Genomic DNA, 13,824 nt, shown 5'->3' on the forward strand with positions numbered 1-13,824 from the left:
GAGTTCTAGCACAGCCGGGAAAGTTGGAAGCAGCTTCTGAGGGTAGGCCCCTATTTAGGATTTAGGTAAGAAGAGAAATGAGCATTGTGCTGCTGAGAGTCTGGTGTGGGAGTCAGAAGACCCGAGTGACTTGAGCCATGCTGCCTTCCCTCCTGGGGCCTCAGTTTCCCCATCTGTGAATAGCACCTTCCCTTCTGGGCTCACGGGGCTGTCATGAGGTTCAGGGTGAAACCATCCCATAGAGGGAAGCTTGTCGTATATACAGGAAATCAAGAGGGAGAGTCTCGGGGCTGACCTGTAGAGACTGCACAAAATATCCGCTTCAGTGAGTGGGGATGTGCACGCATCCGCATGGAGAGGGTAGAGGGCGCAGCCAGGCCCAGGGCGGAGAGCGGCACTCTGGTGAAGCCAGAGGACGTGGGTGCCGCGGGGCCATTTGGTGTTCATGCGGGGCCTCTTCCCGCTGCAGATGATGATGCAGTATTTGTACTACGGAGGAACAGAAGCCATGGACATCCCAGCCTCCGACATCCTGGAGGTGAGGTCCCGGTGCTGGGAAGGGCGTGGGAGCCGGTGTGCCCAATGCCCGGCTGCTGGCTCTCAACCCCGCGCTCAGAGACACGGCATTGGAGAGCCAAGGAGGGGAGGTGGCCTCTTCGAGGACCTTCTGATTCCCTGCTGGTCCTTTCTCTTCCTGTGACAGGGAACTGGGTGCCCACCGCCTCCTGGGCCATGCCTGGGGTGGGGGTGGGGGCTGGAAAGGCTCCCCTGTAGGGATAATGGGCCCAGGAGGATCAAAGGCAGGCAGCAGGGCCTCCCACTCACCTCCTCGCACTTAGAAAACAGAGCCCCTGCCGGCCAGGCGCCTGGGTAGAAGGTGGTGTAGACAAAGCATGCAGCTTATGATTGAAGATCTTCTGTGAGGTCAGGAATCCCAACCAGTGTCTGTCACCCATCCTGTGCCTTCCAAGGTGTCCCAGCAAATACCGAGGTGCTCTAGAACAGAAATAAATCCGTCCTCAGACTTGACCTGCTGAGGCAGGCAGGGCCCCGAGGATTAGAACACAGGGCCCACTGCACAAAGCAGCTTTCTGTTCCGTGATGCCTGGGCCACAGGCCTGGCTGCCCCCATCCAAGGCCGCCTTTTGCCTCCCTCCGCGCCCCCCCACAGCTGCTGTCAGCCGCCAGTTTGTTCCAGCTGGATGCCCTACAGAGGCACTGCGAGATCCTGTGCTCCCAGACCCTCAGCGTGGAGAGCGCCGTGAACACGTACAAGTACGCCAAGGTGAGGACCCGCTGGGGCCTGGCTAAGAAACAGAGGCAGCTGGGCAGTACTTGCGGGGCAGTGTGAGGACTGGAGGGGGGCAGGAATGCTCTCTGGAGTCTGGGGTCATCGCTGCTCAGCAGCATGTAGCTCGGGGAAGAGCTTTCCAGCCAAGTGGATCCCAGTTCACATTCTAGCTGTGCCCCACCAGGCTGGGGACACCTGGGGCAAAAGGCTGAGCTTCTCTGAGCCCCATCACTTCCCCAGGTTCTGACCTGATTCTTCCCCAACCTGTCCTCCTGAATCTTCCCCTTCCTTAGCAACAGCATGGCCCTCTGCTCAGGTGCCTAGACTCAAAACATGAGAATTTTATATACTTTATATATATGTAAATCTTTTTTAGTTTCCCTCATTTAGGTCCGCTCTTGTGAACACATCGACAGTCTGTCCGCTGGGCCTCTCCCGCCCCCTCTCTGGACCATGGCACTGGCCCAGCCTCTCCCTTTTTGGCTTTCACCCCGTAGTCCACAGGCTTTTTGAAAAGCGTTAGGACCATGTCACTCCTCTACTTAACACCTCCCCTCCCCCAAAGCTTCCTCTGCTTGCAGACTAAATATCATGCTTCACCAAGCCCCTAGCACCCCACCCACCTCTCCCTTCACCCAGTGCCCTGGCTCGTTCTCAGCTCCCGCCTCCCCCGGGTCTCTTGTGATAACCATTCCTCCTCCAGGAAAGCACCTTCCAGAGCACCTCACAAAGCCCGCTGATCTCCCCCCCGTCTCCCATAAGGCCCCTGCCACACGGCCATCACCTGCCCGTGCTTCCTCACAGCACTGACCTCCATCTGCCGTTACTTTGCTTGGTCCTCTGGTTTCTGTCTCCCCGAAGGAGAACATCAGCTCTAAGGGCACACTGTAGAGACCTGGACCTCAGAACCTGGTGCCCACTGCCTGGCTCGGAGCGGACACTTGATATTTCTGGAGTTAAAATAGTTACTGAGCACCTACCGGCTCATTTGCTCAGGTGCCAGGCCTCATGCCGTCTCCCTGACCCTGCCATTAGTAAGGGAGCTTCTGCCCCAGCAAGGATGACCGCCATTCAATGATGGCAGCAGTGGGAAGTAGGCAAAGAAAACGCTGGGGCCAAGAACAAGTGATGTTTCTGGTGGTACAGCTGGGATTTGAGCCCAGATTAGTCCAACCCGGAGGTGATGCTTATGGACGGAGTCCAGGTCAGGGTGGGGCCAAGGCTTGTGCTGGGCCTTGGCCCATGGGTAATATTTGGGGGAGGGTGGAGGGTGGTTTCGGGTGGGGCTGTGCCGGAGTCATGCTAAGGTTGTGGGTGTCACCCCCCCCCCCGCCCCCCACAGATCCACAATGCCCCTGAACTGGCCCTGTTCTGTGAAGGCTTCTTCCTCAAGCACATGAAGGCCCTGCTTGAGCAGGACTCCTTCCGGCAGCTCATCTACGGCCGCAACAGCAAAGTGCAGGGCCTGGACCCGCTGCAGGACCTGCAGAGTACCCTGGCCGAGCGCGTGCACTCCGTCTACATCACCTCCCGGGTGTGAGGGGGCTGGGCGCACAGCAGGTCGGCACACCCAGCCCCCTCTGGGCCAGGGCTCTGTCTCTACGCATCCCAGCGGGTGTGAAAGGCTGGGAGCAAGTGCTTCCGGGCCGTCTGAACGAGTATGTAGCCAGGGTCTGTGGATGGGTCGTTGCCCCATGGAGGGGGCCGGGGCGCTGGCTGAGGCCCTCCTGGAGCCAGGCTCATGGGACTCAGTTTCCCCCTCTTTCCCCAGACCTCCCCTCTGGTGGTGATCCGTCCTTGCGCAGGTAGATGTGCTCTGAGCCCTCCTGTCACTGGGCAGCCCCACCTTCAACCCTCTGCCCCCGAGCTGTGTCTGCTTGACTAGCTATGGGCAGACAAGGTCAAAAGGTGGCCCTTCCCCCACTTGCAACCCCCATACCGTTTGCACCTTGAGGGTTGCCGTGTACTCACCCTCTTGTGCTCCCCTCCTGGAGATCTATGGCTGATCCTGATTCTTCCCGCTTGAAATAGGGCCTGGAAGGCACGGTCAGAAGCTAACTACCCGCAGTCCCCACGCCTCCATAAGCTCGGACGGTCCCAGCTGGGGCTCCTGGAGGTACAGGCATCCTGATGAATGTAGAGAATGTATACTCTGGGCCTCAGGCCACTTCATGCAGAAGCTGGTATTTTTTTCTCAACATCACGTCAGAAAGGCTGTCCAAATCCCTGAACTTATTCCTCAAGGCTGTGCCTTCAAAGGCTTGATGTGAGCCTCCAGGGGGCCTGAAGATCCCCACACAGAGGGTCACTCAGTCCTATTCTCTTTGGTGTCTAGGCCGACAGAGGCCCTCCTTTGGGGACCACAAACCTGCTCGGTTAGTGGTAGGGCAGTTCCCCAACTGATGCCTTCAGAGCTTTCAGTCTAAGCACAGGGTGGCATGGAGGAGTCCGGGGCCCTCAGCCCATGCTGCTGCTGTTTTTAGGGGCCCATTCTGAAACCCCAAGCCTAGATTTAGGCTGCCTCTGTGGGCTCAGGAAGCAGACCCCTAAATGTACCCCTGGCTGAGTCCTCCGACTTGGGCTGGAGAGGGGGCACCTCTCACTGGGAACTGCAGTCCTGGGGGTAGAAAGGGTGGGGCAGTGGTGGGAGGGAAGGGGTGGGAGAAGGCCTGCTGCTTCTCACCTACCTGCTCCAGGCCTGCTGTAGGCCCCGGGCTTCCCTAGGTGGAGGGGCAGTATCGGGCTGGACACTTGTCATATTTATGGACCAGACACTGGGGGAGCATTCCGGACAGCTTGCTCCGGGTGTAGCCTTCTTCAGGCTGTCTGGCTGCACCTTAGAAACTATTTATTCACCAAAAGCCCTGGGCACTTAAGGAGGTGTTACTTTGGTTACCTTGAAAAGCCCCTGGGGGCTTGCAATCTTGGAAAATATTTTCGACTAGCTGCTTGAGCTGGATGTACAAAGGAATAGGCGTTATTTTATTGCTGTAATATTGTATGATACTGTAACTATACATTAATGTTGTCACTTATTGTAAATGTATCATGGTTTTATTAACAATAAACACTTGTTAACAATGACCTTGGCCTCATCACTCCTGATAGAGGGTTGCTCAAAGCTGGAGAAGAGCCCATTTAGGACCAGGAAGAGAACCCAGAGCTAATTCTCTGGTTACTTAGGCTTCCTGCCAACAGCCGGGTTGAGGCTACCCCCTACTCACCTCACCCAGGACCTGAGTCTCCATCCGTCCCCCAACACCGGGCTCTGGTGTTCCTCTTCCATCAAATGAAGTAGCTGATAAGAGAAAATCATTCCCGTGTGTTGAGTACATGTGCCATTGATCAGGACGGAAAAGGTGTTTGTGTGGAGGGACTGGAGCCCACAGATAGGAATACGATGGCTGCAGGGGCTTTTCTGGTCTCCCCTGAGCCCACACCACCCCCACGGCCCTCACGTGGGAGCTGTTGTTGGGGTTAACAGTTGTTTGCAAACTTTGGACAGTCTAAGTCTGTGTGGCCCAGCAAGGTGGAGGCAGGGTGTTTTCCACCTGGTAATAGAGGGAGAACAGTAAGCTGGCGACTGGGGTCCAGAGGTCTTCTGGGACCAGCTGTAGTTTGTTTTAGGTACAAAGTCCAGGCAGAAATAAAGGTTTTTTAAAAATGTTTGGTACCTGACGCAGGAAAAAAAAATTTCTAAGGTCACTAGAAACATGGACCCAAGTGCTGTGGTTCAGTAACTGATAGGCCAGAACTCAGGAGTTGGGGGACAACATGAAGACCTCATGGGGTCAGTTGGGGTTGGTCTGCGAAAGGCCTGATGACCAGCTTTGCGGCGTGGGGGCGTGGGGCCCTGGCACCGGTGGTGAGAGGACTGCGTGGGCCCACAGCGCCCTCTGGGGGCCACAGAGAGGAGGTGCACCCCTTGGCGCCATCATTCTGGGCAGAGGCCCTTGTGAGGGAGGACGGGGGTTGTCCCTGCCTGGCACTTGCCATCTGCAGTAACTACCCTTCAGGTGTCTGTGTCCACCTTCCCCACAAGTCTCTCCCCTCCTTCCCCCCTGTAGGATGCACCTCCGTCGAGTACCCAGGGAGCTCAGCCATTTTCTCTTTCCGGGGCAGGTCAAAGAGAAGGCCACGTTAGGGAGGGATGGGTCCCCTTTGAACCTACGTGTAGCAGAGCACACTAAGGAAGCGCTTCAATCACAGAAATCGGGGCTAGAAGTGACCTTACCCCTGGTGGCTGGGCCGCCTCCTCGGGGCCACCGCTCCAGAGCACGGGGGCCTCTCTCCTCCAGCTGTCCGCTTCAGCCAACAGCAGCCAAAGGCAGGCTGGAGGAGAGGAAGGTGAACTTCTTCACGGGAGTCCCTGGGAAACAAGGGGCCGAGCGCGTCAGTTCCGTACAGTGGGACTGCATTCTCCAGCCACCCTGCAGGCAAGAAGAGGCTGGCACTCGGCATCTGGAGCCTGGGCCTCGTCCCCACAGGAAACTCCTCCAGACGTGAGGGTCCCCCGCATTCCTGCTCCTGCTCTTCCCTTTCCTTTGCTCTCTGCTCATTGCCCGATGACAGCCAGACACCAAGAGCATGGAAACTTTTTCCTCAGCTGAACCACCTACAGCCCCGTAGGAGACCCTCAGGCCTTCCCTTTCCCGCCACCCCACCCGCTGCAAAATCCACAGGACATTTCCCCTTTAACCAACCTGTTCACAGAAAGGGGCATCCGCTTCTTCCAAGGCTGATGTCTGACCCTCCCATTCAGGCCAGAGGGATTGCAGCCCCGCCCCTCCTCCAGGCCTGCAAACTGGCTGCTGGTGTTAAAGGCCCTCAGATAATGAGTCTACATTTTTCCAAGGTGATGATCACTTATTTTCTCCCCTCCCCCCCATCTCAACAACCCCTTTGTGTCCACCTCCCGGTCACTCTGGAGTCCTTGGGGACTGCCGGGGCCAGATGAGCAGTGGAAGCACTAGGCCAGCATTAACCCCCTCCCAGCTCAGGAGGATGGAGACCATTTAGGAATCTTCTTTGTTCAGGCTTCTTCAGCCCCATTCCCGTCCTGGTGACAGCATTCCTAGCCAGCCTATCTGAATTCATTTCACCAATGAGATTTCCTGAGACAGCCTAGCTTTACAGATGTCACTGTCTGGGGGCCAGATGGTGAGGTCTGGGGGAGGTGTGCTTTTTCAAGTTTGGAGGGGAACCCAAGATCACAATCTCAAAGTGCAGGGACCTGTTTAAGAATATACCCTTTGCAAATAAAAGGGCCAAGGCACAATGTTCACTTCCTCTTTGTGTGCAAAGGGGAAGGCTGTCTCCGAGAAGAATGACCTTGTTGCAAGCCACAGAAACGGACAGGTCTGACCACAAAGTGCATCATCTCCTGCCTCCCAAGTGGGGTTCTTCAGCTTAGGTTGTTTTAGAACAAAGCCAGTCTTACTAAGTCTTACTAAGCTTGCGTGTCACTGAGCAGCTCCCCTAGTTATGCAGATGCAGGCCACACAACCCAGAGACTTCTAGAGCACTTGCCATACACCAGGCCCCACTGTCCGCTCTTCACACTCAGCTCCACTCGCTCCTCACAACGGTGCAGGAGGTGGGAATGGTCATTACCACTTGCGTCTCACAGATGTGGGCCCGGACAGCAGGTGGAGGGAAAGCGGCGTGCCCAAGGTCACAGTGGGGCTCAGGGCAGAACAGTGTTGCAGCCAGGAGGTGTGACCTCAGAGCACCTCTCCCTGCATCCTGGAGCAGAGCATAAGCCAGGCTTCGGGGTGGGAGGTGCCATGCAAGGGCTCGGCCGATCTGGGCCCCCATACGCATGGGAAGACATGGCTTAAGACAATAGTTTTAAGAAACCATCCAGCTCTGACCACTGGAATTCCGACTTTGATTTTAAGTCACTCTCTGAGAAACTTAACAGAAACCCATGGGGGAGGGGAAGGAAAAAAAAAAAGAGGTTAGAGTGGGAGAGAGCCAAAGCATAAGAGACTCTTAAAAACTGAGAACTGAGGGTGGATGGGGGTTGGGAGGGAGGGGAGGGGAGGTGATGGGTATTGAAGAGGGCATCTTTTGGGATGAGCACTGGGTGTTGTATGGAAACCAATTTGACAATAAATTTCATATAAAAAAAAAAAAGTCACTCTCCTAAGAAAATCCTTTGGAAGATAGGCTCAGGCACTCACCTGAAAAACAAGCGGATCAAAAATTCTCGTTGCCCCTCTCAGTGAACTCTCCTGCTGGCCTAACAGGGGGTCTGTGGACAGGAACCTGTGGATCCAGGAGACGAAAGACCCCTAAACCTATGTAGGCAAGGTGCAGGGGTCACCAGTCCAGGCCGAATTTGCTCTCCTTGCTGTGGGTGTGAGTCCTGGGAGGTGTACATTTAATCCTCTTGGTCCAGAAGTTCGCCTTACAGGAAGCTGGATTACACACCAGGGCTGAGGAAAGGGTCTTTGGACTCATGGAAGACCAGTCCTTTTAAGTTCTATGAAAATCTGAGGAGGATCGGTAACCAAAGCTCGAGGCTGACGCAGCCAGGGAGCCGCAGGGCACAGGGAGAGAGCAGATCAGAACAAGAGCACGACTGAGCCGACTTCCACCTTGAGCATTTCTCACCCTCAGTGACAGGGATAAGGAACAATCCTACAGAAACCAGCAGAGGCCCTCAAGGTCAAGGTTTCAATACACAGTACTGGGTTTAGAACCAGAAAGTAGATACCGTGAAACAGCATACCAAAGTATGCGTGAAGTCACCACACAATTCCTGTACCCAACAGAAGGGACCCGATGACCTGACAGAAGCTTGGAGGAAACGCACAGCTAGCTAGCTTCCCGGAACCACAGCATGTCCCTCAGAGGGACCACAGTGAGCACAGTGGGTGCCGGCCACTCTCCCAAAGGCTTTTGGGTCGGTAAGCCCTGGCCCCTGCTCGCCCTCGGCCTCGGTACCAACTCCTTCCGGAGATTACCGGGCAGCCAAGCCCCACCAGGAGAAACAAGGCAAGGCACCACTCCCACCCACACGGGGTCAATGAGCACCCACAGGCGGTTGGTCTTTCTAGCTTGTTATTTATTAAAAATAGATTCTCTATCCCTCCCTCACCCCTGCTAGCAAAATGGTCTTGCACATTTTTTCCCAAATAGATGAAATAACAGATCTGGGGACTCAATGTCATAGTCTTTTCCTAAATGAAGAGCTCAAGCTTTCCAGGGACACAGGGCAGCAGGCCTGCGGAGCCAAGAGAGGAATGCTTCACGGCAGAGCAAAGCCCAGCGCACAGAACAATGACCTGCCGCGGCCACGTGGTTGGACCAGAGCTCCTGCTGCTCTAGGCCACGACGAGAGGCCCAGGGCTCCATTAGGGGCCTCCTGAGCATCACCAGAAGGCTGTGCATTTAATGTCTGAGAAGGGACAAGAGTCAGCGTGGCTTCCAACAGGTGGGAAGGGGCCAAAACAGTTGGGCCCAGAGCAAAGTGTGAACTTATGGGGGGAAAAAAGACCTGGACAGGGGGAGGGGAGGCAGGCCCTCTAGCAGCACCAGAGGTTTGTCCAACCGTCCAGTTCTAAGCGGACCAGCACAGAAGGGATGTCGCCTTAAGCCAAGCTTGGCCCACGGACTGAACTCCTGAGCAGCTTCTGGGTCTGATGGGGACTTCGTGGCTTTTAACATCCAGGCCGCCACCCGGTCCAGCCAGAGACAGCTCAGCACGTCAGACTCCTCTCCTTATGCGTCAGCCACGGATGCCCACCTTCCTATTTCTTCCACTTCAGTTTCGTATCTTTTCTATTCTTCATGTCTCTGTTTTTCTTCAACTTTTTGTTCTGTTTGGGTTCTTGTTTGGCTTCCAGCTTCCTTTTCTTGTCACTAGAGAGACAAAAAAACAAACAAACAAACAAAAAAAAAAACCCACAAATAGAAAGAGAAAATGAAATATGCACAGATCTGTAACATCTTTCAGACTGCTTTGCTTCAGGCTTGCTTTGCTTTGTCTGAAAACGGGTTTTCACCATCTGAAACATTAATGAGACAGAAATGTTCTCTGCAAGGCTACCTGCACGCCAGACACTGTGCTGGGGGGAACATGCCGACCAGTTCCTGCCCTGACCGGGCTCTTCCTTGGAGAAATAAATCTCTCTTAACACCTGAAATCTGAATTCCCTTTGGATTGCTGTTCATTCTCCCCTCCCACCACTCAAAAGCAGACATATTATCCCACGGACCCTGTGGATAGTCTCTAATACAAAGCAGGACTCTCCCAAGAACACCCTGTAATACTTTCCAGCGTGGTAGTATTTTATTTTTCCTAAATGAGAGAGAAACCGAAAGGAGTAGGAACTCAGGTTACACGTTTCAGCTGGCCCGGGGCGGCCTCGCTGACAGCTTAGTACCAGAGTCATTCGGCAAAGGACTACCACCTTCCTTCCCTTTTGCAGGTTAAAGATTCTCTCCAGTGGCATTTCGTCCTAGGAACAAACACCTCCCTATGACGAGAGAGCAAACAGTTCCATCCACAGACCACTACCATCACCTGAACGAAATGACCTCTCAAAAAAGAAAAGCAAGGCCTCAAAGAATACGATGATAGGTATCAGTGTTTTTATCTCCAAGAGTAGAACTGATTCAGAGAACTTCAAGCAGATCTGCCACAGAGGCCAGTGAAAGCAGGAGGCTCCTCACCAGCAGTGACACAGCCAAATGGCAGGAAAAGCCAAGCTCCGAGGGACGCGGAACGAGCGGGGTCCACACCAAGCACACGCCCCAGCCTTTTGTTCCAGTCAAAGCCACCATGCTCAAGGCCAGAGCCATCACAGGCCCTGTGCGTCATCTGCTATCCTGGCCAAACCAGAAACTAGGACACGATGACAGTGAGCTCTCGTGCCACATCTGAGAGCATCCGGGGATTGAGGCTGGCAGCACTGCTGGAACCTTCAAAATGCCACAGTAACTTTATGGAGACTGTAGGAGACAGTATCTGATTTCTGGGATCTATAGTTCCTAAAGTCACAAGACTACTTCTTTCCAAATCTATCCCTCAAGGGAACCTATCCTATGGCAACGCCAAGAACTCACCTCCCCACTAACCCCAAACCAGCTGTGGAAGTTCATCTCCAGAGGCCGAGGGCAGGGGAAACCTCATTCTCCTCCCCAGGAACTCCAATACAGGTTCAAGCCCGAGAAGCCATGATCTACAAATGCCCCCCTCTGCAGAGAAGCAGCTGGAGGGGGAGGTTTTCAAGCAGGGCCTCCTGGGATCCCCAACTCTTCCAGGTGGGCCCCAAGGGGGAAACTGTTTTCACAACAATACAAACACACTGTCTGCCCCTCACTTTCACTCTCACAGCTGTCCAGTCTTCCAGAAGCTACGAGGTGTGCGATGGCACCAGAATGAACGCAGAAGCAGAGGAGTCAGATGCTGTCTATTAACCCAGACAGCGTTTGCAAAATGTAAATGTACAACAATGCCACTCTTAAGATTTTTGTGGGCAAAGGCTATTTTTCTAAACAACAAAACCATAATGAGTCCATGATTGTTAATTCTGGATGAATTTTTTAACATCTCAGTTTACTTCTAACATGGAAAATATTGATAAATATAACCCTCATAAACAAAAGTCCTTTGGGGGCCCTCAATTTTTATGATGCAAAGGAACTCTAAGACCCAAGACTTGGGGAATCACCAGCTTCAAGCAAGGGGAATACAGCAGGTAAAACTCCAGCCTCAGCAGTGGACACACCTGGTCCTGACCCCGGCTCAGCCTCTTACTGGCTGGATGCTTCTTGGGAAGTTACTTAACACCCTGGAGCCTCGGTCACTTCATTTTTAGAGCAGTGCTGGTAATAAAGCAGCCACCGCCGTTGTGAGGGTGCACAAGACACCACACTGATGCCCACAAGAGCCCCATGGCCCTGCCTCGTCTGTAGGAAACACGATACCAAAGGAGCTACCCTCAAGGAAAGAGTAGTGATTTCGTCCCTCAAAGCTTTTGCTTTGACCTATTTCCTAATGAAAGTCACTAGAGGAGCTGAGAGACCAGAAAGCCTCTCCTGCCAGAAGTCTGTTGGGCCCTCACCTCTTCAGGCTGACAATGGAGGCATTCTCCCCAGCTTTGTTCAAAACTTCATTCCATTCTTCATCATCTCCACGGATTATGTATCTAAAAAAAAAAAAAGGAAAATCTCAAAGCCTGCTCAAAAGAAGATAGTGACAACATTCTCAGCAGACATGGCCCATCACAAAGGCCCGGCCAGCCGCACCAGCGTGAACGGCAGAGGGAAGGGGCACTTGCACACTAGGGAGCTTCATGGGAGCAAGGAGGGCCACAGGGCCTGCCAGGAGTCATACTCTCACTAACTGTCCAGCAGGGGGAGCCTCCTATGGCCCCACAAGCATCTTGCTCACTCCCACCTCAAGAGGCATGGTGCCCACAGGCCCCGGAATCGTGCCTCCCTGCCCCACCTCGCCCCACCTCTCTCAAGCCAGCAGCCCCAGCAAGTCAGGGTTTTGATACTGTGAATTGAGGGCAGAGCTCAAAACCCTGCCCAGGGACCTCCAGGGTCCTCCATCTCATGTGTCCAACAACCACCATTTCTAAAGGACTCAGTCAGGGGGCTACAGGTCAACGAAGCTCAGAGGCCACTAATTCTAGAAACTTCATTTACATCAACCCACAGAGCGGATGACACCATTACAGCTGAAGCTCAGGGGGACTAGGAGTCCTAGTTCACAGAGGGTTCTAGAACAAGGGGTTTTGGTTTATTTGTAGGCAGTAGAATCCTTTCTTGAATCAAGTTTACATGTAAAAGCCAAACAGAGAAAAGCAGCCATTGAAAATGGATGTTGATCAATTAGCACCCCTCCCTGGGGACCTGAGGGAAAATCCTCAAAATACGCAGAGTGACTTAGAGAGGTTTTAGCTGTTTGGCTTCTAAAATGGTGCCATGTGACAGCTGCCAGGGCACCCGAATGTGGATCAGAAGGGAGCTGCAGACAGGTCCCCCAGGGTCCTCAAGGCCAAGGCGGAGCCTCCACTCCCCATGAGCAGTGCGGGGGCCTTACTGAGAGAGGTCCATGTTCTTCAGCTTCCCCACTTCTTTCTTGTGTTTCTCCTGGAATTCCTTTGCTGCTTCATCCTGCAGTCAAAGCCCCAGAGACAGAGCAGATCAGAGCCGAGCAGAGGACAAATGACAGAAAAAGAGGGCACGGTATCACTATGAGAGCAGATAGCTCCTTCTCCTCGGTTCACCCCCTCCCCCGCCATCAGAGGCAGCTCTTACTAAAAGAATATCAAATATGTGTTTGCAAAAGCCTGAAAGGACAAACAAGCTGTCAGTAGCAGTGCTGGACCGCCTGCACGCATGCACTCGGGGGGGCATCGCACGTTGGGGAGTGAGAGCGTGAGCACACGCAGGCCAGGGGGACTCTGCTGCGTCAGGGCGGAGGACTCTCCCCCCAGGGCGACGGGTGCGCCTCCAACATTCCCACGCTTTCAGCGGGTCCTACCAGGTCATCACTGAGGGTCTTCATCGTGGGCTCCATAACCACATCCTTCACTGCCGCCATCTGCTCCTCAATGGCCCTCTCCTGCACTTCATTAAATAGCTGCAAGACAACGGCCGAGAGATGAAGCGGAGCGGCAGCTGGGACCCCGTCACTCGCTACCGAGTCACTTAGCACACACTTCACATGGGCAAGAGTGCACCCCTTCATGGTAAGAGTAGAAAAACACAGACTGGAAGATAGCAAATTCCTAACAGTGGTGCCGCCCCTGGGAGAAAGCACAGGAACATTCCATATAGAGCCGAAGGCCCCTATTTCTTCGTGTGAGAGCGAGAGTGAGTGAGTGAGTGAGTGAGAAGATCTGCAACAAATACGGCCAAACGTTAACATCTATTTGTTTTAGGGCAGGGAGTGAGTTTGTTGAATTATCTGAAACAGATCAAAACCCTGCCTTCAGATGACATTACCTTCACCACTTTGCGGATGATCCGGTTGAAAAGTCCCATCAACTGGCCTGAGGGCAGCTCAATCTCCTTTTCCAGCTGATCCACAGACTTGTGCTGGAGGCCAATGCCTAAGAGAAGAGCCTGGAGGATGGAAAATCTGCTGGAGTGGCCACTAGGACAGGCCCTTACCCATTAAAAGGGCACGGAGAACCAGTCACTTTCTTTTGACCAAAGCTATCTGCCACAAAATATCGACTGGTATGGTCTGTTCTGGCATCTTCTCTTTCACCGTGTTACTGAAACCACCAAGAAATGCTTCCTCCTCCTGAAATCCCCAAACTGATTATCCTGACAAACAGCTGCTTCACAGCTGCATTTTAAATTACACAGTGCCCTTGAACCTCTGCTAAGGTAGAGTTAGAATCAAGGCAATATGGTGGGGTGGGAAGAATGTGAGTTCAAACTGCAGCTCTTCCTCTGACTGTATGGCCAGGCACATGAGTCAACTTCAGAGCCCAAGTGCCCCCCCACCTGTAAAACGGGGAGAACACTACCCACCGATCAGAACCGTAAGGAATCAAATG

The 13,824-nt window shown here is 53.7% G+C and overlaps 2 protein-coding genes across 3 annotated transcripts in view; one reads left to right on the forward strand and one right to left on the reverse strand.

The window, feature by feature from the left end:
- The window catches only part of ABTB2 (ankyrin repeat and BTB domain containing 2), a 174,706-nt gene extending 170,331 nt beyond the window's left edge, over positions 1-4,375 (forward strand). Inside the window, exons 15-17 of the mRNA XM_078433369.2 lie at positions 470-538; positions 1,172-1,285; positions 2,634-4,375. Of these exons, the coding sequence (XP_078289495.1) occupies positions 470-538; positions 1,172-1,285; positions 2,634-2,831 (381 nt within the window). The 3' untranslated portion in view covers positions 2,832-4,375. The remainder of the gene's footprint in view (positions 1-469; positions 539-1,171; positions 1,286-2,633) is intronic.
- Positions 4,376-8,348: 3,973 nt separating this feature from the next.
- Positions 8,349-13,824, reverse strand: part of NAT10 (N-acetyltransferase 10) — a 38,823-nt gene continuing 33,347 nt past the window's right edge. For both annotated transcript variants that reach the window (XM_060606319.3, XM_060606320.3), the window contains exons 25-29: positions 13,262-13,381; positions 12,798-12,896; positions 12,354-12,427; positions 11,368-11,451; positions 8,349-9,160 (exon numbers count right to left, since the gene is read on the reverse strand). In XM_060606319.3, the coding sequence (XP_060462302.1) occupies positions 9,049-9,160; positions 11,368-11,451; positions 12,354-12,427; positions 12,798-12,896; positions 13,262-13,381 (489 nt within the window). In that variant the 3' untranslated portion in view covers positions 8,349-9,048. The remainder of the gene's footprint in view (positions 9,161-11,367; positions 11,452-12,353; positions 12,428-12,797; positions 12,897-13,261; positions 13,382-13,824) is intronic.

The sequence above is a fragment of the Panthera onca genome, chromosome D1 (assembly GCF_046562875.1).
Source record: "Panthera onca isolate mPanOnc1 chromosome D1, mPanOnc1 haplotype 2, whole genome shotgun sequence".
NCBI lineage: Eukaryota > Metazoa > Chordata > Mammalia > Carnivora > Felidae > Panthera > Panthera onca.